This window comes from Amblyomma mixtum, chromosome 7 (genome assembly GCF_055824585.1).
Source record: "Amblyomma mixtum isolate Tamu chromosome 7, ASM5582458v1, whole genome shotgun sequence".
NCBI lineage: Eukaryota > Metazoa > Arthropoda > Arachnida > Ixodida > Ixodidae > Amblyomma > Amblyomma mixtum.
The window spans coordinates 61126485-61153147 of record NC_143018.1 but is presented as its reverse complement, the minus strand read 5'-3'; the positions used below and the strand labels follow the sequence as shown (position 1 = coordinate 61153147).

At 46.2% G+C, this 26663-nt stretch overlaps 1 protein-coding gene across 2 annotated transcripts in view; it reads left to right on the top strand.

Annotated features, from left to right (window-relative positions):
* Positions 1 to 13902: 13902 nt before the first annotated feature.
* Positions 13903 to 26663, top strand: part of LOC149336251 (uncharacterized) — a 34468-nt gene continuing 21707 nt past the window's right edge. Inside the window, exons 1-2 of one of the 2 annotated variants that reach the window (XM_089552783.1) lie at positions 13903 to 14252; positions 16864 to 16994. In XM_089552783.1, coding sequence (XP_089408909.1) covers positions 16904 to 16994 — 91 coding nt within the window. In that variant the 5' untranslated portion in view covers positions 13903 to 14252; positions 16864 to 16903. Of the gene's footprint in view, positions 14253 to 16863; positions 16995 to 21322; positions 21483 to 26663 lie in introns of those variants that run through there. The other variant, XM_089552782.1, reaches the window with a different exon arrangement.

Genomic DNA, 26663 nt, shown 5'->3' with positions numbered 1-26663 from the left:
CTCTGTATGTTTAATTACGTACACGCGCTTGCATCCTTGAAGACACGTTCAAGAAATGAAAGGCTGCTGAGTACTTTATCTTCACAAGTTTCATGAACTGTCGCATTAAAACATGATACCTTAGCCCATGATTTGAGACGGGTACCTTTCTGTGGTGTATTTCGTACCACTTACATTACTCGTTGACGTTTCGTATTTCGTAGTAATTATATTAAAGGTTTCAGTACGACGTTACCGCAGCGTGACCATTACCGCCAGAGCTAATGCTTGAATGGGCTCGTTTGAGACGGGTACCTTTGTGTGGTGTATTTCGTACCGCTTACATTACTCTTCGACGTTTCGTACTTCGTAGTAACTATATTAAATGTTTTAGTACGGCGTTACCGCAGCGTGACCATTACCGCCAGAGCTCATGCTTGGATGGGCTCGTTTGAGACGGGTACCTTTGTGTGGTGTATTTCTTACCGCTTACATTACTCCTCGACGTTTCGTACTTCGTAGTAACTATATTAAATGTTTTAGTACGGCGTTACCGCAGCGTGACCATTACCGCCAGAGCTAATGCTTGAATGGGCTCGTTTGAGACGGGTACCTTTGTGTGGTGTATTTCGTACCGCTTACATTACTCCTCGACGTTTCGTACATCGTAGTAACTATATTAAATGTTTTAGTACGGCGTTACCGGAGCGTGACCATTACCGCCAGAGCTCATGCTTGGATGGGCTCGTTTGAGACGGGTACCTTTGTGTGGTGTATTTCGTACCGCTTACATTACTCCTCGACGTTTCGTACTTCGTAGTAACTATATTAAATGTTTTAGTACGGCGTTACCGCAGCGTGACCATTACCGCCAGAGCTAATGCTTGAATGGGCTCGTTTGAGACGGGTACCTTTGTGTGGTGTATTTCGTACCGCTTACATTACTCCTCGACGTTTCGTACTTCGTAGTAACTATATTAAATGTTTTAGTACGGCGTTACCGCAGCGTGGCCATTACAGCCAGAGCTCATGCTTGGATGGGCTCGTGCCGGTGCTTGCGCAACTTGCTTTAGCGACATGTGCCGGCTCACACCTGTCGTTACGTAATCATTGTTGGTTGCGCGCGTAAGCGGGTCGCGACAGCAGCTTGCGCATTGCACCATGCTAACACTCTGTATTACTACACACTGCACCTATTACTTCGCGCTGATCATATCAGAGGTTTACCGTAGCCGACGGTTGCCTTGGGACGTTGAACACCACATGCAAGCACATGAACTGACACGCTGGTTAACATGCTTCCTTTGGTTAAGGCCCACCTGTACAACATTATCTTTCGGCCAGAAGGTCAACTCTGGAGTTTTCGATCACGACATACGACGCCGACGCTGGTAACCGCGGCGAATGACCTGTACGAACTACTTCTGCATGTTGCGGTCACATGTACTGTATATAGTTCAGTATGCCGTCCAGTATGAGTGTTTTAAAAGAACGAGTAAAACTGCGCAAAGAGCAGGACATGTTGTTAGGCTAGTTGGTTTGATTCCGTGCTTTCAGGGCTCAGCGCACGAAAACGAAGCACAAGAACAAGAAGGACGACAGGACGGAGCGCTGAACTAACAACTTTTATTTCGAAAATAGGGCGGTCCAGCTCCGTCCTGTAATTCTTGTTCTTGTGCTTTGTGCACTGAGTCCTGCACTGAGAGAGCAAAGAGAAGAGAAGAAAGGCACAAGTAAGCACAGACAAGGCGCAGGTCTTTTTTTCGGGGCTTTTTTGAAGAGTAAAGCGAACTGAAATCGAATTTTCTTCAATATGCCCTTGCCATGTAGTAATTCTATATATGCCCCACACTAGTTCTTGTGCTTACTTGAAGTGCCCTGTCCCCAGTGACGGCGCCAAGGGGAGGCGACGGGTGACTATCGCCACGTCAATGATTATCCGGGTCACAGAAAAATCCACCGACCGCTTCACTGAAACCCTTAAGAGGCAGAAGTTTAGTGATACTGCAGCTCGCATTTAACTCCTTCGATTCCGGCCCACCACATTTTGTTCTTTTATTTTATCTTTTATAAAAATCAATGCCACAGAGACAACCGAACAATTTATGTCTCCTGTTTAGTTCCAGCTACGCCCCACACCACCACGAATGTCCTGAGCCGCCGCGGTGGCTCAGTGGTTGTGGCGCTCGGCTGCTGACCCGAAAGACGCAGGTCCGTACCCGGCCGCGGCGCTCGAATTTAGATGGAGGCGAAATTCCAGAGGCCCGTGTACTGTGCGATGTCAATGCACGTTAAAGAACCCCAGGTGGTGGAAATTTCCGGAGCCCTTCACTACGGCGTCCGTCATAGTCTGAGTCGCTTTGGGACTTAAACCCCATGAACCAAACCAAACCAAACCAAACCAAACCGAATGTCCTGACGCCGTCTCTGTTCCGCCCACTGTTCCGCCCACGCCTCCAGGCGCCGTCTACAAGAGACGAGCAGGCCCGTCTATTATGCACGCAGGCAGACATGCTTCCTTTTGCTATGTGCGCTGGCGATAAGCGCCGCTCCGACGGGGCATCCGCTTCAGTGACGAAATGCCTTCCATCCGTATGCGGCGCGGTGCGGTTTTTGCAGCGCAGCTGCGGCAAAGGTGGACGCGTCGCGCTCGTGACGACGACAGCAGTCGCCGCGGTGACTCAATGTCTGCGACTGTCCGCCCGCTGTCTCACGAGCGGATGCATTCGACAGGTCATAGACAGTTGAAACCGAGCTGCAATTTATCTGCAGTGGCGGTACTTAGTTGCATACGATTAACAAGCGGCCTATGTGGGCACGAAAAACGCCATCGACAGCAACTATGCGGCTGAGGTTATATTAACTCTATGGCGGCTGACCTGCTTCAAGCGCTGCGTAAGCTGTTTTCAAAGCGAACTCACAACCTTCCCTGGGAGGGATTTTTCTGTTCGAGAGGAACACATGCTGATATCTAAAGTGGAGTACTTTTTATGGTAGGTTGCGAACGCAGTATAGTGGGATATAACTCTAGAGTGCATTGGGAATGCTCCTAAAACATGAAGGAAAGAAGGAAACCTCCATGCCTTAAAAGGACACCCTCCAGCCAATGGCGTAGACCGATTGCCGTGACGTCACTGTCCACCCCATTTCACGGAGCCCCCTGCATCTTTGGAAAGCTTGTCTGACAATATTCTGTTTCGAAGCCAGTGTCAAGACGTTGAAACGTTTTGTATGAGAAAGGAATTTTAATGAGGGAAAGGTGGAGAGGTCGGCCGGTGGTAACATGACCCTGGCCTGCTACTCCACACAGGGGAAAGGAAAAAGGAAAGTGCGAATGAAGGCTGATGATGGCATAATGCAATGAGTTTCACGGGTGATGTCTACACACACACACACACACACACACACACACACACACACACACACACACACACACACACACACACACACACACACACACACACACACACACACACACACACACACACACACACACACACACACACACACACACACACACACGCGCACACACACACACTGGCTGTCACTCGCATCGCGGTTAGTACATGCACATAAAACTCATAAAACTGGTGTCTCCAACACAAACACCGACACATGTCATTAACCATGTAGGTTGTGCACAGGCAGTCACAGACGAGTATCCAGGCCTGTTTCACACAAAAAGTTGAGCAGGGCCTTTATCACACGCCACCAATCAGAACGTCTCGTCCTGGCGCCCAGAAGAGTTTCCTCAGAGAGAGGGCGAGAGTCCAGTTGTTTCACGGTCGCCTCCAATGTTCTTCTTGCAGCAGTATAGTTCGGGCACTCGCAAAGAAGGTGTTCAATAGTCTCTGGAGTGTGGCACTGTGCGCAATTTGGGTTACTTTCGTATGAAATAAAATAATGAAGTATGTGGTGCGCAAGCCCGACACACATAAATAAAAAAAAAGGTTAACATCCCCTACAAAGATGCAATGATGTTAGTAAACTCTAAGCTTAGAAGTAAATGGCAGTCTAAATAGAATACAGTAGTAAATAATTAGCTACACACAGAAAAACCTACCGCAGAAGAATGGAAGTCATGCTCACATCAAGAGCGATTCATTGAAGTCATTTTATTTGGCCTTCGCATTGGACACACACGCCTTACACGCAGTTTTATTCTTGCAAAGGAATGCACTAGCATGCGAGCTGTGCGGAGAAGTGGGCACCATAAACCACATTTTACGCATGTTCATGCGCAAAATTGGACAAACTGAGGAAATAACACTTTCCACTTTTTTATTCTGAACGTGTATACGTTTTCAACCCTGTTTCTCATAGGAGAATATGCACTTCTGGGCATGTCTTGTGTTTTTACATCTTTAAAAATAAGCCAAGTTTCTTAACAAATATGAGATTTTAGATATAATTTAGAGGTTCCCCACAAAGTCAACAAACCCTACCCTGCGGTTGGCACATGATAGCTTAATCGCTTATGTGGCTTAAAACACAACAATACACTTTTTATTAAATTTTGCACATATGCCTATTTAAAATTTATAATGCAGAAATTTTTAGCTGCGAATTTAACTGAATAGCTTCCTGTAGGCGTGCATAGACTTCCGGCGGGCAAATATTTTTGAAATGAACTTTTTAAACGAGCACGCCGAATCGGCAGCTTTGAACGCCAGCCTGTATGCAAGGCTGCTTAACTATCTTTCGGGTATTACTTTTTTTTATGGAACTGAATGCGACTATAAAATTTTATTGCACCCGCAGTAACTGCGTTTCTGACTTACTGTTCCGTCCTAGACATACGGTCCGAATTTTTGTAACCGAGTAGCCTGTTTCTGAGGTAACACCCTGTTGTAGTCGCTTAACGGACAGTTGATACTTTTGACAATCGTTAAAAAGGTTCTAGAGAGCTGCCTTTGTGGCGAGACTTGTTTGTATTACGACGCACTTCAGTAAAGTGTTTCTGTCGTCAAGAGGAAGAAAAATTCTCCCTTCACCCACTGGGATTTGCTTATGTGCCGCGGTGTGTGGCTCGTTCTGGATAGCGGTAGCAAATCTCTCGAAGTTGGGAGCAACTCTCGTCCTCAGTCCTCCGGAGCATGTGATTTCCAATGGAACAAGACGGACCAACTGAACGGCTTAGAACCAAACCCCTTGGGCTCTATATTTTTGACAAAGGCCATAAGTGTACTGAGCAGTACAGGATCAAATCAGTTAGCATCAGCGCCATTGTTCATCAGATCATGCCGTTACAACGTCTCTGCTTCTACAAATTGGGCATCTTGCATTTAAACATGTATCACCGAGACTTCACCCTAGGTATTTTTCTGGCTAATATAATCTCCAACAGTAATATTACTTGATTTTCAAATAATGACAACCTATTTCTTCCGAAAATTTGCACCATATATGGCCAGCAAACAATACAATTCTCAGCAATTTCATTGGAGCTTCCCAGACACTAACATTAGGCAGTTCATTTCGTTTGACCGGATCAAAATTAAATTAAGAAATTTAATTTAATTCACGCTGCATAGTCTTAGCATGAACCTTGTCCTCGCCTTTAGGTTTCACTGTTGAATACTCACGTGTATTTTGTATGTTTTAGAACTGAGCACATCTATTAAATATTTAAATTTTAATGATTCACGGGGTCGCAGTTAAACTGCCGGTCAATTTTCTCTGAAGCTTTGAGAGGAGTCTCACCTGCGGTGTTTATTTAACCTTGCGACCTGCTACTGTATATTAACTGCACGCTATTACTACGTATAACAAAATGAATAAAATTTGAACTTGAATTCGAATTTTACACAATAGTAAAATACGAGTGAAATACGGGCCATAGCCTGTTGTTACCAAAAGTTTTTTCATCATCATCATGATGGTGATGATGATTAAATAATAATAAAAAAACTTTTGGCAACAACGGGCCATGGCCCACCGGGCCCTGTATCACTTCGCTGATCAACCGCAACAGTAAGCTCATTCCGCTTTTTAATGTTTGAATATATCAAACAAGCCAGAGGTATCAAAATTCTTGAGCTTATAATGTTGTCATGTGAATGCTTCTTGTTTAGGTCGCAAGACAAACTTTAACAACGAACTACTTTTTTGGTGCAGTGGAATTGTGGGTGGCGGTGATGAAGGTAGGCGGAGCTTCACTGCAGACTGAAGTTGTATCGGACCATTGACTATGTAACCTAATTAAACTTGAGTTTTAAGAGACCTGAACTGACCGCCGAAATCCGTCACAGTTGCTTTTACCCTTCGGCAATCATTCCTATGCCTACACTAGAACACCGACCATCTCCATCTACCGATGACCTTAGACTCACGTTATCAAACTATGATCGGCTGCAACTGAAGCCTGCACTGAAGACCCACCCCCATTCATGAACGCCACGCTCTATCCCCCCCGCCGACAAGGAAATAGTCCATTAGCTTTTATTTTTATCTAAGCAAAAGGCTTTTTTATCATAAAACGAGAGAGTTAGTTCAAGAATTTTGATGCGTCTCACTTATATAGTAAATATATATATATAGTCACTTATATAGTTAAATATAGTAAAGCATTGAAGAGTTTGTTTAGTTTACTTCTGTGATTTAGCGGAGTAACACATGACCACGTGGGCAATGACCCATTGTTGCCAGCTGCGGTTTTCTTAAGTTGTATCCCACCACAGGCACCGTATGAGAGGCCTGTGCTCTCGATGGCGCTCAGGATATCCACATCAGCCATCCGGTTTCAAGGGACAATATCTCCGCGACTTCACGCACGCGATTATGACGCTCCTTTCCTCTATTTCGTCAGCGTTTACTTAACGCCTCTTTCCTTCCGTACCAGCTCTTCGCTATAACCGAGTCTTCCATTGCTTGCACATGGGGCGTGGAGTTTCCTGCCGTAGGTGGTGGCGCGTGGTTTTTTCATGCTTACTTTTTGATCAGGCTAATCCCATTCTCGCCGTAGGTGTGCTGTCGCAATGACAAGAGCGAACCACGGAGCGCGTAGGCGCCGCGCCGTTCCCATTTCTGTACGTTGCTGTCATTTTAATATTCTGTTTATCAAATAGTAAATCCAAATAGTAAATAATAAATCGTATCGTAAAAGTCTTCTAAAGTGTACGGCCATAAATCTGTAGATTGTCTATAGACTATCTATAAGATTTGTATTGCTTATAGACTAGTCTATAGAGATATATATACTGAAAGTCTTTAGAATTTGCAGACAAAAGTCTGCAGACATGCTATAGGCTGTCTAAATAAATTTTTGCAAGGGAATTTCCTGAAACTAGCGTTGAAATATTCAGCTACACAGCGGAAAAAGGGTTTTCAATAAGAACGATTCTCGTCAGACTTTCAGAACGCATTTTCACACAGCGTCAGATAACTTATTAATTCATGTGTATTCAAAATAATAAATTTCTGTTTTTCATTTAAATTTTTTAAATTGAATTGAATTCAATTTTCTGACATGTAGCAGTGGTCAAAAGTTTCCGGACCTCACGGCCTTTTATCGAGCCTCATAATGGAGCACTCATGTTACCCTTAAAGACCAGAGCTCACAAAAAGGCAAGGACAAGGGTTCTTCTCACCTTTACAGCGGTTTAGAGATTGACGGGTGCTTCGAGTGCTTCACTACATGATTGGAAAGCGAACTCGGTGGCCTGAGGAATTTTGACAGAGGTCGCACATAAAACTTCGACAAAGAGGCTTCGGAAACTTTGCGCTTTTACCTTAATAAAAAGACGCAAACAAGAAAAATATAGCATTCGTGCATTCTCGAAGATTTCGACTACTAAACCGCGTTCAGAAACTGTCGGGCAAGCTCCATGCGGAGTGTCTGACGAAGAAGCGGTTTAAGTCGGAAAAAAGGAAAGCATAAAATCGTGTTACATACCAACCACTCAACAACGTCACTTGTGGCGACTGCCTGAGATACAGAAAAAGAAACCATAAACAAGTAACCTCAACAGAGTAGTTTAAGAGTACGACATGTGAGCTAGTAGTGAATAGTGAAATAGCCTGTTAACCATACTCGGCATTGATCTGCGTCTCTTTTTAGAAAGCACAACAACGTAAACTGTTTGTTTCGCTTTGGCTCTTCCGAAAAGACCCTGGAATACTTTTACTATACTTCTCCCCCACCTTGCCTGTACGACTGCAAACTTTCTGGCCAGGCCAGAGGATTGCGAGAGCAGCAATCCCCCATATCCTCACCCAAACTCCGTACGAGTTGGCAGCCTCGATAGCCTATATAACAAAAAAGGAAAAAATAAACGAACCCAGAAAAGAAACATAAGCAAACACTCCTGTACCCTCGGAGCGCTGGAGACGTGCCTACAGCTTCGCTTCAGGCCCTACCAGAGCAAACAACTTGATGGCCACAGGAGCGTACTAAGATCTCGAAACAAAAATAAAGATTTCCTTTCAAGGCTGCGCAGAAATAACTTTTGGAAGCCTTCGAATTTCGGGAAAGCGCTGAACCGTCTGTTGTGCATGTAGGGGCGCCTGCAACCGCGGTTTTTGACGAGACCAGAGACAGCTGTTAGCTAACCGTACTAACCGTAATATCCCTTGCAGTACGTTGCTGCTGTACCGTCCCCGTGTGCTAAAAGAACACCGTGAACATCAATGCAGAGATAGTAGCCAAACTCATATTCTTACAGCTTTGTTTATTGATTTAGCTAAGCAATCTTCCTATGCGGTATGTAAGACAGGGACGACGGCAAGGAGAGTGCACTGTAGTTGCGGATCGACATTCAGCTGCCAGCAACGAGAAAGTTTTGTTGTAAGTCGGCTTTAATTTACGGTTATACCCAGCACATATGGACACGTGAGCGTCGACTCTTCTTCAGGGCTGCCTGAGTAAGAAAACAGCGCCGACCGCCATGCGCCTTTTCTGCCCCAAACCACGTGAGTGGTACTCACTGCTTTGCAATTTCTGTGAAATACAAATGCAACAGCGGCATTCTTAAGGCGCAGTGTTCCGAGCGGCATGCAGATAATTCTCAACGCAGTTCCACTACTTGCATAGTTCTCATGAAGAAAGGGCTGAGGAAATAATGTCTTCTAAAGGAGTCTAGGTTAATAATCGTCGCTGCACAGTACGAACCCACCGCACAGTGCAACTGTAGTCACATTGTTCATATTATGTGTTTTTAAAACCCTGTGATGGTATCTGGCCGTGGTATATTAATGCGAGAGCATTATATAGCTCTGTCATGTCAGCAAAAAGTGTCCGCAATTTTATTCCAGACGATTAAGTCGTTCTCTGAAGATAAATGCGTGAAAGTGTGATTGTGACAGATAGTGTGGGATAAAATGTTGCCGTGGGAAAAAATTGGTTGGTGAGGTGTAATTAGTAAATTAATTAAACGCGAAAAAAAGCGAAAATACACACTGAGACGTCAAAATAGCCGTGGACGTTGATATAGTACGTGGACGTCAGAACAGCCACGGACGTTGATATAGTATGTGGACTTTTTGCGTTCGCATTGCTGCAATGTGGGTCGCCGGAGTGATTTCAAAGTTTTTTTTTTTTCGCCGCGCCTTCACCGCTCGCATGCGAGCCTTGAAGAGCTCGTTGGTCCTCTGCTTTCTTGTCGGCTGTTTCTCAGTCATTTCTTATTATTCTCTTGTTTCGTTATTCTCAGTTGTCCTATTCTATATTCATTACCGCGCAAACCACTTCCCTTAGCCTTGCCTACTGATCAGAACTTCAAAAAAAGTAAATAAAAAAAATCCACGCACCAATACGAAGCTGCGCCTCGACCGACAACTCTGCTGTGACAGTTCAAGCGTAGCAGTAGTTCAGAATTTGGTTTAGCCGTTATGAGCACTTAATTACGAAAGCTGACCGCGGCAAAGTGCGGTTAAACACAAAAGAGGGGTCGGAGAAACTCTACACGTATGTAGCGGAATCAGAAGGTGTGTTGTGACGTCGCTTGTACAGCTGAAAGAACACACACAGCTCATCTCACATGAAGTATTTGTTGAAACATTTAAAAATTTTCTGCACTTCCTGAAATACTATGCCTTACATCAAACTGGTCAACTTCGATCCTGAAATCAGTGGGCAAGTTTACTCCACAGAAGGGTAATAGTACTCTTGTGTGGACAGTATATGTATAGCACTGAATACTGCACAGATACATTTGCAATAGGGCGTTACCTTGTACCACCAGAAGGGCAACATTATCCATATTCTGAGTGCATAAGGTTCCACCTCAGGGGTGCGAACTTCGCTTTCTTTATGATGGATATAAGTTTAGTCTTTGATGAAGTAACTTTGCACTTCTAGTAAGGCAAGTAACCGGGGGGGGGGGGGGGGGGGGACTCATGTCATGTCATGCAGTTCATGTCCTGAGTGACTTAGCAACGCAACGTCATCAGCAAATCGTAGATTACTTAGGTACTCTCCATTAACTCTTATCCCCAACTGTTCCCATTTCAGGCCCCGGAATACCTCCTGTAAATAGGCAGTGAATAGCATAGGCGAGATCGTGTCTCCCTGCCGGACACCTTTTCTTATTGAAATATTATTGCTGACTTTATGGAGAACTATGGTATCTGTGCAATCGCTATAAATATCTCCCAATATTTGCACATAACACTCTTCTACACCCTGATTCCGCAATGCCTGCATGACTGCTGAGGTTTCTACTGAGTCGAATGCTTTCTCGTAATCAATGAACGCTATATATAGAGGCTGGTTATATTCTGCGCATTTCTTTATCACCTGATTGATAGCGTGAATATGGTCTATTGTCGAGTATCCTTTACGAAAGCCTGCCTGATCATTTGGTTGACTAAAGTCCAAGGTTGTCCTGACTCTATTAGCGATTACCTTAGTAAATACCTTGTAGGCAACGGACAATAAGCTGGTCGGTCTGTAATTCTTCAAGCCCTTGACGTCTCCTTTCTTATGAATTAAAGGGACACTGAGGAGAAATTGAAGTTGGCTTGTGTCGACAGAATACCAGCTCCTGATTACAAAAACGCCACTCATACTGACAACAAAGCTCTTGTAACGTAGAAAAGAGCAAGAACCAAAATACAGGTATCGCCGCCACAGGCCAAACTCGCAAGTACAAGCGTCATGACGTCATATAACAAAACAGTGTTGCTGGAACCAATGGTTCTAGCAACGCTAGGACACGAGAAGCACAAATCACTGAGGCGCAGCCAATGCATGCGCAAATCTCCTTGACGTCGCCAGATGGCGCCACGTGCCGGCAGCTACGCGCTCGCCTGAAGCATCGGGACCAATCAGCGCCTGCTCGCCGGCGTTAGGCGGGCTCCCGGTATTCCGCTAGCGGTATCAAGGTACACGGTATGCTAAAGGTGTCTATTTGCGAGAACTTCGTTGACGACTTCGAGAACGAGATCCATCGTAACGCTCGCAAAACGCCGGTGCAAACGTAAGCGAAGCGACTGTAGCGACGGCCGCAATAGCCGATAGATGCCTTCAACGTGCGGCCGGCGGTAGCTTTCTTTTCGGCTGCTGCTAGGCCGCACTGCTGGCAGCCAGAAATCACGGAGTCTGCATCACGTCATGTTTCACGTCACTTAGTCCTCTGTCGTCATAGCCGAATCCCAAGTTTGAATCACAGCGGCGGGAAAAACTTTTTCGACTTCGAATCCAAATTTCTTAGAAATAAATGCATTTTTCGCTGCCGGCCAAGTGGCAACAAAGCCATGACATGCCGAACTATCGGATTTTGCTATAACAAATATATTAATAGTGCTCTCCTCAGTGTCCCTTTAAGATAATGTTAGCGTTCTTCCAAGCTTCTGGTACTCTCGAGGTGACAAGGAATTGCGCATACAGGGTGGCTAGTTTTCGCAGCACAATCTCTCCTCCGTCCTTCAACAAATCTGCTGTTACCTGATCCTCACCAGCTGCTTTCCCTCTTTGCATTGCTCCTAAGGCTTTCTTTTCTTTCTCCTTCGTTACTGGCGGGATGTCCCATCGCTGTGCTCTACTGCCTCTCTCAGTAACATTCCGATTGCAATCGCTACTGCATAGATTTGTGTAAAACTCTTCGGCTACTTTAACTATCTTATCCGTATTGCTAATGACATTGCCCTCTTTCTCTCTTATCGCATACAACTGGTTTTTGCCTATGCCTAGTTTTCTCTTCACTGCTTTTAGGCTACCTCCGCTCTTTAGAGCATGCTCGATTTTCCCCATGTTAAACTTCCTGATGTCGGCTACCTTGAGCTTATTTATTAACTTCGACAGCTCTACGAGTTCTATTCTGTCTATGGAGTTAGGCGTCCTCATGCTTTGCCGTTTCTTGATCAGATCTTTAGACTCCTGAGATAGCTTCCCGGTATCCTGTAGAACCATCCTACCGCCTACTTCTGCGGCGCACTCCGTAATGATATCTGTGAGACGATCGTTCATTGTTTCAAAATTACGGTCGTCATCATCAGTTAAAACGGAATATCTGTTCTGTAGCAAAATCCTGAATTCCTATACTTTCCCTCTTAATGCTAACTCGTTAATAGACTTCCGCTTCACTAATTTCCTCCGTTCCCTTTTCAAATCTAAGCTAATACGAGACCTTACCATTTTGTGGTCGCTACAAAGGACCTTTCCGAGGATCTCCACATCCTCTACGATGCCAGGGTGAACGCACAGTATGAAGTCTAATCAGAAAATACGTCGCAGCTCGTGAGTTGGTAGACCATATCGGAAAAAGTGCAAATGCGCTTGTACACAGTACAACGCTGACAATATATAAAAATGAATGCGCCTTCCTAGATCTGTTTAGGAATTTTTCACGTCTCAAGTGTAGCTCCCCTCGCATAAGCACCTTCTTGTGGCGCATCTCCAGGCTCTTGCCGTTCCTATCATAGCTGTACATAATCACCCAGTATCGTTTATGAAAAAAAAGTGGCAAGTACCGCACCGCACCCAGCAATTCTGGACAAAAGCATTTTTCAAATGGAAAGCGCGATTTTTTCGTGCATTGTAAGATTTTACTATAACAATCAAAATACCCGCAGGTCTCCCGTCGGCAGGCTTGCATTTTGTTTTTTTTTTTTTTGCTGTTAACGTTCCTGCTATCGTGCTATCGTCAGAAACGTTCCACCATTGGTTTTCTGTGCACGTCTCGGGCCGCGGCCAGTCTACCCTGACCTCCACCGTCCTGTGAGGGCCAAATTTGGCCAATCAGATTCGAACCGCAATCCCTAAACCAGATCGTGGCGAAGAGTACACTTTTCAGTCACGAATCCGCCTACTTATTCACAGGTTACTGCGGCTATAAGATCTTGTTTAAGGGCAGCTGAGTGGCAGTTATGCTTGATGCTCCACTGTGTTAATCATTTCGTGAACCAGCAAGCGCTGATCGCTCGTTGTACCTTGAGTGTAACTGAATTAATTTTTGCGCGTGGATTTTTGTCCAGTAACTTTCCCGAATACGCATGCAGTGGAGAAAGATTGAAGATCGTCCATTTGTCTGCGCAAGAATTAAAGCACATGAATACTCGTCAAATGAGGCAGGAGACATACAGTCCGTTTGCGTAGCGTAGAGGTTTGCGAAAGAAAGTGTAAAATGTTACGACCGAGAGTAAGGAGGGGTGATGAGATAATGGAATTCGCTGGGACAGGGTAAGACTGATTCGAGATCTGTTCCGGACGCCTCTACACTGCGATAAACGTAGCCTGAAGGGGGGGGGGGGGGGAGGAGGTGATGATAATGACGTCAGCTTTCCAACATACTCAAAGATGGCGAGAGGTGTTCGCAGGAATCAAGGCTGTCGCCGTTCTATTCATGAACCGTCGTACAAAAGCCTGCTCTCCCTCCCGGTCTGCGCAACACCACCCGCGGTAGGCTGCGTGGTTAAAAATAAACTGATCCATGCTCTGTTCGTTCGCAGCGACTCCCAAGGCCACGCGGTGGGAGGGGCCGCCGCTGGTACTCGCCTCGCACGTACTACGCATTGCGCGCTCGCTCTACTCACACTCCGAGCAGCAACAGTTGCGCAAAGGCTGACTGCTCGCAGTTGCTCGGCCGGCGGGATCGATAACAGCCGCGTGGTTTTACGGCCGGCGCCGTCGGTGCAGTGCTCGACTGAACGCGACGTCCGCGCCCTTGGATTTCCACGTGCTCGAGACAGCGCCGCTCTGTTCTGCGCCGCACGGAGACTCTTCTGCTGGGTGCTTTGCGTCTGCTAACCATCCGGCGCTGCATCTCTTGGAAGCTACTGAAGGAGCTCAAGTGCGCTGGAGAGCACGCCTGCCGGCAAGTGACGCCCTACAAAAGGTAAGCCCACACCGGAGGACGTTTTTTATTAAAATTTTTGCAACAATATCAGTGTGAAGTCATTTATCCGGAATAAAAGGCTTCCCCATGGATGTCTTGGTATGGGGCTACAGAAAAATCCCGTGTTCACCTGAAGCGCAGTGAGTACCTTGACGAAGCATGCGTAGAATGAATGAATGAATGAATGAATGAATGAATGAATGAATGAGTAAAACTTTATTGTGGAGCGATACATTGTGAGTGGAGTCCTTAGTCAATGACTTAATTGCAGACAGCTGCTTGTCGCCCCCCGTTGGACCAGTGCTTTCTGATTCTCCTGGCGTCAGCTGATCATCGTTCCCTCCCACTGCTCGCTTGCAAAGATTTTGATAATACCTAGTTTCTGATTCTTTTGGCGTGCCCACACAGTGTGATATTGATTCGGACTTTCCTCACAAAATGGACAATTATCTCAGCAGAACTTCGGATGTACCCTGTATAGGGAGCTAAGATGTAGGTACGCATTAATCCGGTGTTTTCGTAACCCTACCTCTTCGCCTATGCTAGCCAGGAGAGTCTCGTGAGCACGTGTCCGTCCATATTAAAGTGACCATTCCTATCCTTTTGGAATTTTTCTTCGGGATTGTTGCCGCCTTCTTGGTAACTCTTGTGTCTATAGTATGAATGAGGCCTTTATGGAATGAGACACATGAGGGGGAGTGGGCTACACCCTATCCTGTTCTTCAAACCCTCTTTTAGCTAACTCTTTCTGCCTTGGCAATCAGGGACGGATTTAATGGGCCAGTGTACGCAAGACCCTGTCCCCTGAAGCGAGAAACTTTCTGTGCAGCCGTATTGACACTAATGTATTGTTCGAAGGAAGTTCAAAGAATGCAAGGTGGATATAGGGCAGCCTCCTCCAGTATCCTGTACCCCACCCCCAATCGCTCGCGAATGCGTCCGTCACGCTGACCATACGTAGCACCAAACAGTCCGCACCTCCGACGCGGGAAGCCAAGCGAAACCTCGTCACGGGTGTTAAACGCTTGTGTCGAGGTCGTCAGAGCGAGATATGAAAAGGAGGAAAATGATAAGGGTAGCATCAAAGAGGTAATCAGGGCAAACCAAAGTTGTCGTTTGACGCTATGTCAAAGCGAAATGTTTCGTGACTCATGGGTGGCGTGGACGGGATGTGTCACCAGGGGCTGTGGACTCATGAACTGTCGATCATCCAGTAAATGTGTAATTATGATTTTTAATGATTAATAATGACTGAATGGAAAGTTTAAATGACCGAATTACTAGACTAAATAATTAAATAATAAGGCAGCTAACTCCGCTAATTACTCCGAGGGGAATTCACAAAAATGGTGAATTAGTAGTAATTCCTCCAGAATGAAATGAACAATAATATTAACCAATCAATTAAAACGATTTAATTGAATAACTCATGAAATCGTTTTCGCCAATGATTAGTGACATTACTAAGTAATTGAGGAGGCAACGAAACTTCAAATGCTCTCGTACTTCCGCACAAGGGCACCTTTAATTTTTACTGCGCTCTGAAGTCAAAGGGACTATACTCGCACTTATTTATTATTTCTATTCTATTCTGTTCTTTCTTATTTCTTATCTTAATTCTTTATACAACTTCTCTGTTCTGGGATCGCCAATGAGTGCTCCCGATACTTAAACGCGCAATAAGGACAAACTGAAATAGCCTTGTTCTGGCTGATTGCCGCGCTGTAGTAAAGAGGCTGCTTACACTGAAAACTGAGCGTTCATAACCTAGAAAAAGACCACGAAATAAAATCCAGACATCGTCTCCAGACGCCGTCTTCAGAAACGAAGTGCAGAGACGTCGGCGAGCTATCGGTAGCCGGTCGTTCAGGCTAGATCACACCGCCACCCGCTTCGCGCCAGCGATCACGGAATCCTTTTCATCACCAAAGTCAGGAGTTTGTATTGAGGGATGGAGAAGAAATTCACAGGGCGTCTAATTACATTGTGTGTTGGCAATGAGATAGCATTAGAAGCAGTATATGCCTTTACCGGAAATGACGTCACTTCCGATCTGTTGACGCCACTTTTCTTCAGCCAGTGTGAATTACTCGACGCAGTGACGTCACTTTTCTTCAGCCAGTGGGAGTTATCCGGCCTGGTGACGTCACTTCTCTGCAGGCAATGGGAATTATGTGGCCTGATGACGTAACTTCCCTGCAGTCAATGGGAATTATTTGTCCTGGTGATGTCACTTTTCTTCAGCCAATAGGAATTATCCGGCCTGGTGACATCACTTCTCTGCAGCCTATGGGGATTATCTGTCCTGGTGACGTCACTTTTCTTCAGCCAATGGGAATTATTCGGCCCGGAGAAGTCCCTTCCCTCATGCCTATGGGCGAATTTTATGACTGACGCCGCATGATTCAGTTTGAATTCCAATGCTATGACCAGTGAATGTGTCCTCTGCAGCCGAACTACCTTCAGTATATACACAGAGGGCCAAACAATCGATTTTTACCGAGGTCAAAAATTGTGTGGCGCTGTCCTCCGTGTGCATTTAACATCGCGAACCTTTCTGACCTCTGCTCCACATTCACTTAATTTTTTTTTCTTCTCTCGATGTGCGCAGATTTCTGACGACGTGAGGGCTGAACCAGCAACCATCTCACATGGACCGGCGTACCGTTACAGGGCTCTCCATGACAGCCTTCAAAGCGTTCGTACTGCTCAGCTGCACACTGCTGGTCGCGAGCGAGCAAGGTTGGTTCATCGTCAGTTCATCGTAAGTTCAGCCCGGTAGCACAACTACGAATCCACGATGGTGGTACAAGTAACTAACATAATGAACTGTAAGGATGGTCTGCCACTGCAAAAAGTATGGAGCCCGACGGGTTTGTTAATGGGCCGTGCAACGCCAGCGGCTCAAATCGAAATTGAGACTCCTCCGGATGCCACAAGAGTCCCGCTTTCACTACTTAGAATTAAGTGAAACGCTTGGGCTTCGCGCTTTTGACAAAGGCTATTTCGCGCAGTGTCCGACGGTTCAAGTTGGCAAAAAGCTTTCAGAATTTTCACCTCTCTCCGGAAGTGTTAACAAAGGATGTACATGTGGAGCACTGTGCTCTGTAACGAGAAGAGTACGCTGCGTTACGTCTCGTTACATTACATGTAACGTAGTGCAACGCAATGTGACGAGAATGCGCTATGTGGCTACGTGTAACTTCAATATGTAACTTGACGTATGGAACATCCCGAATCACCTTAAAGGGAAACTGAAGATGTATTAGAATTCGATTAGCTTAAAAGAGTTGAATGTTTTCAACACGCAGGTAAAGCCTGCGAAGTCGTTTTGCCCTAGCATTTGAAATGGCGGCGTAATCACCGAACGAAGCGGCGTCGGCGTTGAGCCTTCTCTGCAGTGCACAGCGACGGCGAAGGCTCCGATAATGACGTCACATAAGACGGCGCTACGTTTCCACCATAGGAACAGTTGTTTCATGGAAGAAAACGAACGCCATTGAAGGGGAATCTCACAAAGCATTGTTTCGCGGCATCGTACGGGTCACAGTAGCTTGCAGCGAAGGCAGCGCACATCTGAAGTTTCGGCGATAATGACGTCACAACGAGCTTCCTCGCACTTCCCCAACGCAGTGAGGAGAAGCCTGGAAATCATCACGGGTTTCATCGACGATTACGCCACCATTTCAAATGTTAGTGCAAAAAAACTTTGTACAGGAGCTCCGTGGATTCAAATTCTTGAGTAACCTCGAATTCTCAGAAAACCATTTCAGCTTCCCTTTAAGGAAGTTCTTATAGCAAGGGGGATGTTCGAAGACGACGCGCCTTCTGGGAATGTGTAACTCTCGCCACACCAGTAGATAACATATCATATCCTCGTGGACAGCATTCACAGACAGAAAAAAAAAAAGCTAACAGGCTCTCCACTTGACTGCAGAGTTTACAAGCACTCAACTCTTCGGTGTCTCTCCTGTTCTCATAGAAAACGAGGGATCCGGCTGACCGGCTGCGCGATCGCGTGTATATTGTCCGATGGTTCGGCTTCTTCACTGATGTGGTAGCCGGCCAGTTTGCATACAACTACGAGGCTTAAAACGTCGCTGTCTTGAAGAACAGAGCAGCGACGTTCGCTACTCATCGTACTGTTGGCAATCCGTAGCTATGCCTGTTTTCCTGAAAGCTGGTACTACCGGAGTTCAGGCGCGAAATGTGGGGAGAACGGGAGAAGCAGCAGGGAGAGGCCTCTCCCCATCAAACAAATATTCGAGTAACGCCTCAGCACAAAGGGCGAGAGCTACGAGCTCTTATTGTTTTGCAGGCAGGGGAAGTCAGGGGGTGTTATGTGTTGGTTGAAAAATTACGAAGGGCACTTAAGTTTGTTTTATTTTGATTTACTTGTTTTCTAAATTTTTCTCTTCATTTAATGACACACCTACTCATTAGCATACAGTCTAATGCAGCCTATATACGAGGTTCACCTTTGTTCGCCAAGAAGCAACACAGTTTCGGGGCCAGTGGGTTGCATACTAACTAAAGAAAAAAAATGAGTTGCATACTCGTCTCGCAGTCAAAAAGTTCTTGGTTCTACTGCCAGCCCCTTTGGAGGGAATTTTATTTTCCTTTGACACCACGGTGACGTCATCCGGCATTTTTGGAACCACTACTTCTGGTCAACGCCGACGCCGGATTTCTTTGTAGTGGAGCCATACAATACTTTCGCATTAAAGTCTGAATTGTTTGGCAAAAGTGCCCTTTCTGGTCTTGACCCTGAGTGTAGGCGAATTACATGGTGCTTTCCCATGATGAGCATTTCGGCCATGAAATTGCGCGCTAGCGATGCCTAAAAGAAATGTTGCCATCAGAGCCCGTGAGCTTCATGGCCACAGCCGAATTCATTCGGATGAACGCTATACCAAATAATACTTATTTGACCTGTAGCCAAAAAGTAATCTTTGTAAGCACTATAGCGCCTACAGCTCTGCGATTACCGTTAATTAAGTGCACAGCGGAGATCCTGCTTGCGCCTCACGTCTTCCACTTTACTCTTCGTGTGATTTGAAAGCAGCTTTCGGCTCTTAAAAATAATAAAATCACGTCGTTGCTTTTCTGCACGACCATGAGCATTCCACCGCGCAACTTGGCATCCCTGAGAAAAGTGTGCAGCTATAATGTCATTATAACGCATTCATGGTTCAACCAATGCGTTCAATTCCTTGTTCTTGCCAGCTGCCATAGCCGAGTGGAATGTCCTTCCAGACAGTGTTGTGAATGAAGTTAATTCCCGAAAATTTAAACAGATGTTAATTGATTTATTCCACAAATAATTCCTGTTGAAGGCCCTTTTTCTTTCTCTTTTTTTTCTTTCTTTTTCTTTTGTTTACCTACTTACTCGCTTGTTTTTCTTTTGAAGTGTTCACAGCTGTATCTACATGTGTCTAAGTTTATGTTCCAACTTTGTTCTTTGTGACTTCATTACTGTTCGCCCCACCCCCCCCCCCCCCCTTATGTAATGCCCCCTGGGGCCCTTAAGGGTAAATAAATGATGATGATGATGAAATGAGGACTGATCTGCTGGACCTCGCAGCCAGCGGAATACCACGGGCAACTCTCTGATTGCTGTGAGCAGCTTGTAGGCAGACAGGTCTGTTGTCCAGGCAAAATTAGGACCACGTAACTACTAAGAGCGGCCTTGTTGGGCGCCCAGGAAATAAGGCTGGTGGTATATTCATTTCGCTTGAGGTCAGCAGTAAGTATTCTCTTTTTGTATCCAGTCATCTTTTGCAGCGCACATCGTATACAAATACCGAGCAGAGGCGCCAGTCAAAGCCACCGAGTCTTCGAAGAGGTCGACAAGAGGCGGTTCCGCCCTATATACTACTGCGTTTTAGCTTAGCACGGAGATTCCTGCCTAGTATGTTTACTTTCAGATAGGCCTTCATGGCTTATACACACACGTGTCCAGATAAGGCCAGCAGGACGCTTTGCCGGGCTGTGGTGACGGTCATGGTCATGTTTCCGCGGTCTCCCCTCTCTCTGCTTTCAGCTTCACTTATGATTCCGTTGTAGCTCTTAAATATGTCTCAACCTTGTTCTTCCGCCACCTCTTCCCCGCGAATTACGAGCCGTGTCTCTCTGCTGTTTCGTTTCATCCCTTTGTGCAGCACCTATAGGTATAGCCTTTGTCAGAAATGTAGAGCCCTATGTGTTTGCACCTAACCCGTGTAGTGAGGCTCCAGTAGAATTCCTGGAAGTCCTACCCATTGGTGGGGGCAGGACCAAAGAACTTCCTACCGTGATCAGGAGATTTTAATTACTAAGGTTCCACTAAAAGCCTCAGGTTATGGCTCATAAGCAAACCCCTTGGGCTCTAAACTTTTGACAAAGGGTGTACAGAGTCGATCACACTTGTCTAGAGCGGTCGAGCGGTGCCGTCCGCTGGAAATAATGCGAAATTCTAAAGAAGGCATTGATCTTCGCGGATAATACTCGCGCTGGGGAGAAGCCTAATAGACGTGCACCACACAGACACCAGCGCCTTAGCCCCAGCAAAGCAACTGCGATAAGATTTGACTTCATTTGCTCCCCAGCACACCGCTCGAGTGCTCTAGACAAGTACGATCGACTCTGTACAGTGGGAAAAACATGTCTAGAACGACCGAACTGTGCGTTCCGCAGCTTCTAAAGCCGCTGCGACCAGGAAGGCAAAATACAACGATGAAATCCTGAGTTTAACTGCACATTCCTACACCCAGACCATTTTTAATCAAATGTTATCGCTAGATATCACGTGTTCAGCCCGAAACACACCCATAACGTGTTCTACACAAACGTTTTGAACTCTGTACGTTAGCTATAGGAGGCGCTTTGTTATTTTAGACGGATTATGTATACACGGCACTAGCACATGTCCGCGTCATCAAGCGTTCCAGGGGCCGTGCCACTGAAACAACGAAGCTGTTATCTCCTCGGGAAAAAGGCCATGAGCATGCAGGAGAGGGTTATCACCTCACTCGAGAGGCATTTGTGAGGGCGAGATAAGAGCCGACGCACCCCGTCGGGAGTTGCGTCACAGGCCGATTTCCGAAGGGGATATGGTTCGGGCGGATACAGTACGGCGACAGATGCACGTGAAAACGCAACGCAGCAGCATGGCAGTTTTTGTTCACCCAGGGAAGCTGGTTTTCCTCGCCCTATTTCTTCCCACGGCTATCGAGATTTCACTGGCTCAAGGTACCGTTACTTTGTGCTTTCATTTCATCTTGTACGTATAGCTTTGGTATCGCGAATTCTCTTCTATATTTTTTTATACAGCAGGGGCCGATGCGTTGCCAACTCATTGAAGGGGGTGGTGTTTGGTTTTGTTTTTGTAGGGATTAACGTCCCAAAGCGACTAAGGCTATGAGAGGCGCCGTAGTGAAGGGCTCCGGAAATTTCGGCCACCTGGGGTTCTTTAACGTGCACTGACATCGCACAGCACACGGGCCTCTAGAATTTCTCCTCCAAAGAAATTCTAGCCGCCGCGGCCGGGATCGAACCCGCGTCTTTTTTGGGCCAGCAGCCGATGAAGGGGGTGGTGTGGGGAGGCTCTTATTATACAATTCGTTTTACGAACTGCTTTGGCATAGTTATGCGGGTTAGTCAGATTTTCGCATGGAAAATTTCTCGTTTCGGGGGAGGAATCACCCCTTCCCCTCCCCTTATTTCCGCCCCTGTTCTGAAACGTTATAGCAAGGGGCGATTTGCTTTCGCCGAAAGTGTGAACGCTATAGGGAGGTTTGAAATGAGGAGGTCTGTTCAGAAGGCGGTTACATCACTGCTTGCACCCACACGTTCGCACGGAAACGTCATGAGGTGGCGGGTTGAAAAGCTGAAGCGGCGAAAAATAGCTTCAATTTTTAAGGCGGAAGCCCTTAATGTCTCATCGTTGTAAGCAGCAGTTGTCGACAAAAAATGTCACGCTTTTCAATTGGTGGAAACGGTCGTGACGTCACAGTGCGCGAATTTCAAACGGGGCCAATTGCACTTTGGCTAGTAACCATACAACCAATTGAAGGGATCGTATAGTGATGCTCCAAGTAAGTGGGACTGAGCTTAGTTAATTGCTTAATTACCCAATTAGCCTAATTAGCTTTACTAGTCAGGCCATATAATAAATAAAAGCGATTAAGAAATTGGTCGAGCTCAGGAATCGAACCCCGGTCTTCGGCGTGAGAGACGAGCACGCTATCCACTCCGCCATGCCAGCTCGATGGTTTGGAATGAACAAAGGCGCGTCTAGTGAATACGGTGTCTTCACATACTGCCATCCTCCTCCCTTCCCTTCCGGCGAGGTTTAGGTGTCCACCGAGATATGAGAGACAGATACATTTCCTTTCCTCAAAAACCAATTTACCGACGAGTGAGGCGTACAACCGAATGGGCGATGGCGTTCTATGGACTCCTTGGCAGCGTTGCAAGACGCTGTCGCGTTCCACACTCAGGAGCGAAGCATAACATCTTAACCACACATCACTGACCACACGTTAGGTCAAGAAAGTGCCCCCCTGAATTTTGACGGGTGTCCACCGAGATATGTGAGACAGTTACTGCGTAATTTCCTTTCCTCAAATACAATTTTCATTTTCTTCATTACGGCTCCTCTTTATCTATCTTCTTTCACTCCCACCTCCCTTTCTCTACGGTGCGGTTCAGGTGTCCACCGAGATGACAGAGAATTACTGCGCCATTTCCTTTCCTCAAAAAGCGTTGCGTTCAAAGGGCAAGGCATCGCGCCGAAGGGGTGGTGGCGTTCCGTGGACTCCCTGGCAGCGCTACAACGCGCTGTCGCGTTCCATTCCTAAAGGCGAAGCTTAAGCGTCATTAATTAGCAGTTAATTAGTATTCAGGTATTAATAAGTAATTAACAATTAATTAGTGATTTGCCATCACCTAGCAATTAGTACTCAAATATATGTGACGCCACCAGTGCCACAGAAACAGCGAAGGTGGTGCGGAAAACGCTTCCGCCTCTACCCACTTTAGACAGTCAAAGTGCCCCCTGAATTTTTTACGCATTATATTCCTTAATCTCAAATAGGCATATTTTTAGCTTCCCATTGAGCAACTCATCGATTAGTCCGCTCTTAAGACAGAGGATAACGAAATCGTAAGTTACCCTCGGGGATAGACATCATGTTCCTTTCAGAAAATAAGAAACGCCTGTATTAGTGCGGCCTGATAAGCTGCGTACGGAAGAGACACGCCTTGTTGCCTGATAGCGGGGTGGCTTCACTTTGAGCCTTTGCAACGAGTTTAATCTTGCTCTCATTCGGCGATAAGTTTCGGATGCTCGAAAGGTAACGGCTGTTGACTTCGTAAAATAGTGTTTAAGATGTAAAATTTACGAAGTACCGTGGAGACTTCAGAGACGTACCGTCAATTGACCAGACTGTGCGGTCATGTTATGGTTGCGATGAAGCATTTTTGCCCTGTATTTATAGGATCAGATATGAAGTAAAACGAATCCTAGGAGTTCAATTTTTACTTGAGTACAGTGAAAATGACATAAATCTGAGGGAGCCGACGTTCCGCCGTGAAACTTTGGCACCAAGGGTGTATCCTGATAACCACGTGACCGCAAATCGGTTTACGTCACCTTATTCTCTTCAAATCTGCCGAGCCTATTCGTAAACAATCGATTAGTTGAGTTAAGTTATGATCTTTCCTCCGTGCTGATTACGAAGAATGTTTTCAACGTATTCAATCAATGAATCAATCAATAGAAAACCGGCATGTTTTCCCTTTGACGGGTGGGAAATCTCTCGCAATGCGGGGGCGTTCATTACTGCGTTTTTAGACGTACAGGTGCCGTCAGAATTAAATGAAACGCAATATTGACGAAAAAATTTAATCATTGCCCCCTCAATTGATGCATTCTTGAATACATATGTAGAGACTAATTGTGATTGTGCGAATTGCACTGTGCACTAATAAATGTGGACCACGATGGTTTAGATAAAAGAAATTAATTTTTTTTCGAAAAAGTTACCTCCATTTACTTTTGACGGCGAGTGTACATGCTTTGAGTGCGTACAAGCGTGTACACGTGTATTGACGAAGAACTAATCCATACGTCTAGATATCCATAACATTGCGCAACAAAACACTAAGTTCTCTCAGCTGCGATCGCTTATTTTGTCTGTTTTGTACACTCGTCGACCGCTGTGCGATCAAGCGCTTTAAATACAGATTTTCATTGTAGAAAAGAAAAGGTTTTTGGAGATGAGTTGTCAGTCCCTTTAACTGAAAGTAATGCCTCACGCCTGACGAAAGCTGTCACTAGCGACATATGGTCAAGTCATTTGTTAATGAGAGTAATGTCCACCGAACTCTATGAACATTGCAGTCAGTCGTCCTTTGTTGGGAAGATGACCTCCGAACACTTCCGTTATATTTTCACGTTGTAGTGACGGCAGTCTAGCGGTCAGGAAATCAGCAACAAGACTTGCAAACGAAGCTCTTTATTTGGGCTGACGAGCCCGCACAAGAACTGAAGCACTCGGCGGCGGCGTAAGCAACAAACGTGCTCGTCAGTCGTCGAACTACGAACGCCCGCTGCTCGCGGCATCGCTCAATTCAAAGCCGGCAAGGAAACTTCGAGATAACAGGTCAAGATCATCTACAGTAATCTGGAAAAACGTAGATGCTGCTCTTCATGGCTGTGATCAATCGAGATTAGTCCGGTCGCTTCTCGCGTCACGAACAATAACGATAACACCCCTTTCCTACGGCCTTGAGCGCGAACGAACGGACACACAATGATACGTGGCAATATATATCCAGGCGAGTCTGTAATTAATTCTGTGATTGCCATGAAAGCGAGGTCACATGTCCTAAAACGTGCATCTCTGTGGTATACTTCGCACAAACGCTCCAGCCCACTTGTTTAACCTATTTATATCCAGTACTCCAGTTTTCACAACGATCCTGGCGTTCACGCGGACTTCATTCGTCTGCGCGAAGATCGTAGCGGACTCCCCATATTTCGTCCAAAATTACAAGTCGGACAAAAGTGGCGTTTATATTTGAAAAACTCTGCTTTGCACGTCGGACTCTTCAAAACAGAGCGAACCAGGGCGCTTTCCAACCTCTTCATGCGAAAAAACCCCAGAGGACAGCAAAGAGTTGTCCAAGAAAGAACAGCCGTGGTCCACTGGTAGGGACACTGCGAAACCTGAGGTCAACGAACCGCTTATGAATGTTATCTTCAACATCTACGTAGGCCCCCTTCCAAAGGCGCTTACACTCCCAATCACTTATTCCTAAAACCTAATCCTCATATCCGCTGGTCGTGACTTCCAGCTTCACTACTTTCTCTCACAATTTAGTCTAGCTTGCTTATAACGCTTGTGACGAACCTAACGGTCACTCGAACGGCGTTCCTTGTACCCGAAGTTCGTAGTATGTAGACTTGCCATATTAGAGGGCATTTGTGGATCTTCTTTTAAGTAGACAGTATCGTGGCGCCAACGCGGTAATGTTCCCTTCGCTGCTAACTATCTTCTTTAGGGACATGATATAACTAACCTGAGTTGAAGCGTTTACGGCAGCTGGCGACAGGTCCGCCTCCTTGTCTTCAAAGTATACTGCGCACACAAAAGCAAGCACGTGAAGGTAGTACACGCAACAAGCGCAGACTCGTGGCTGAATTCATACGAAAGGAAGCACATCTTGTATGCCTTCAAGCGTCATATCTAGGACAATGCGCAGTTCAGATATCTGCCTTCTTTCGAAGACATCGTCGGGTCGCCGCCTTCTTGCCCGACTACACATCCAACACACCACTCTCATGGAAGAGCGCGTACGTATTCCATCCCAGTGGAGATGCGCCCTCCACGTGCGCCCTCTTCCCGCGAACATGGACCGTGAGGACCATAATGGCCGGCGCCTGGCGCGGGCGGAAGCCCTGGCCCGCCACTATGGATCGAAACCCGGCGTATTCTACGTGGATGCCTCCGGCCCCCACCATGGGGGATGGTTCACGGCCGCAGTCGTCCACGAATCCAAAACAGTGAACGGCCTTACTTTCCGAGCCCGTGACATAACACACGCGGAGGAGGTCGCCATTGCTTTGGCTGCATCTCATTCCAATTCAAAAACAATTATTTCCGACTCGCGAGGGGCATGTCGGAACGTCGAGCAGGGCTGGGTACCGTATCTAGCCTACCGCATTCTCCAAAACAGCGTCTATACCGGGGACCCCGCTCACCGGCGTATCGTTTGGGCTCCTGCTCACATGGGCCTTGAGGGAAATGAGGCAGCTGACGCCGCCGTCCGCGCGCTCTCTCACCGGACATTCCCCTCCGACCCCGACGATCAGGAACTCGAATTCTCTCCAGCTTACTCGTTTAAAGACATTTCTTTACTTTATCA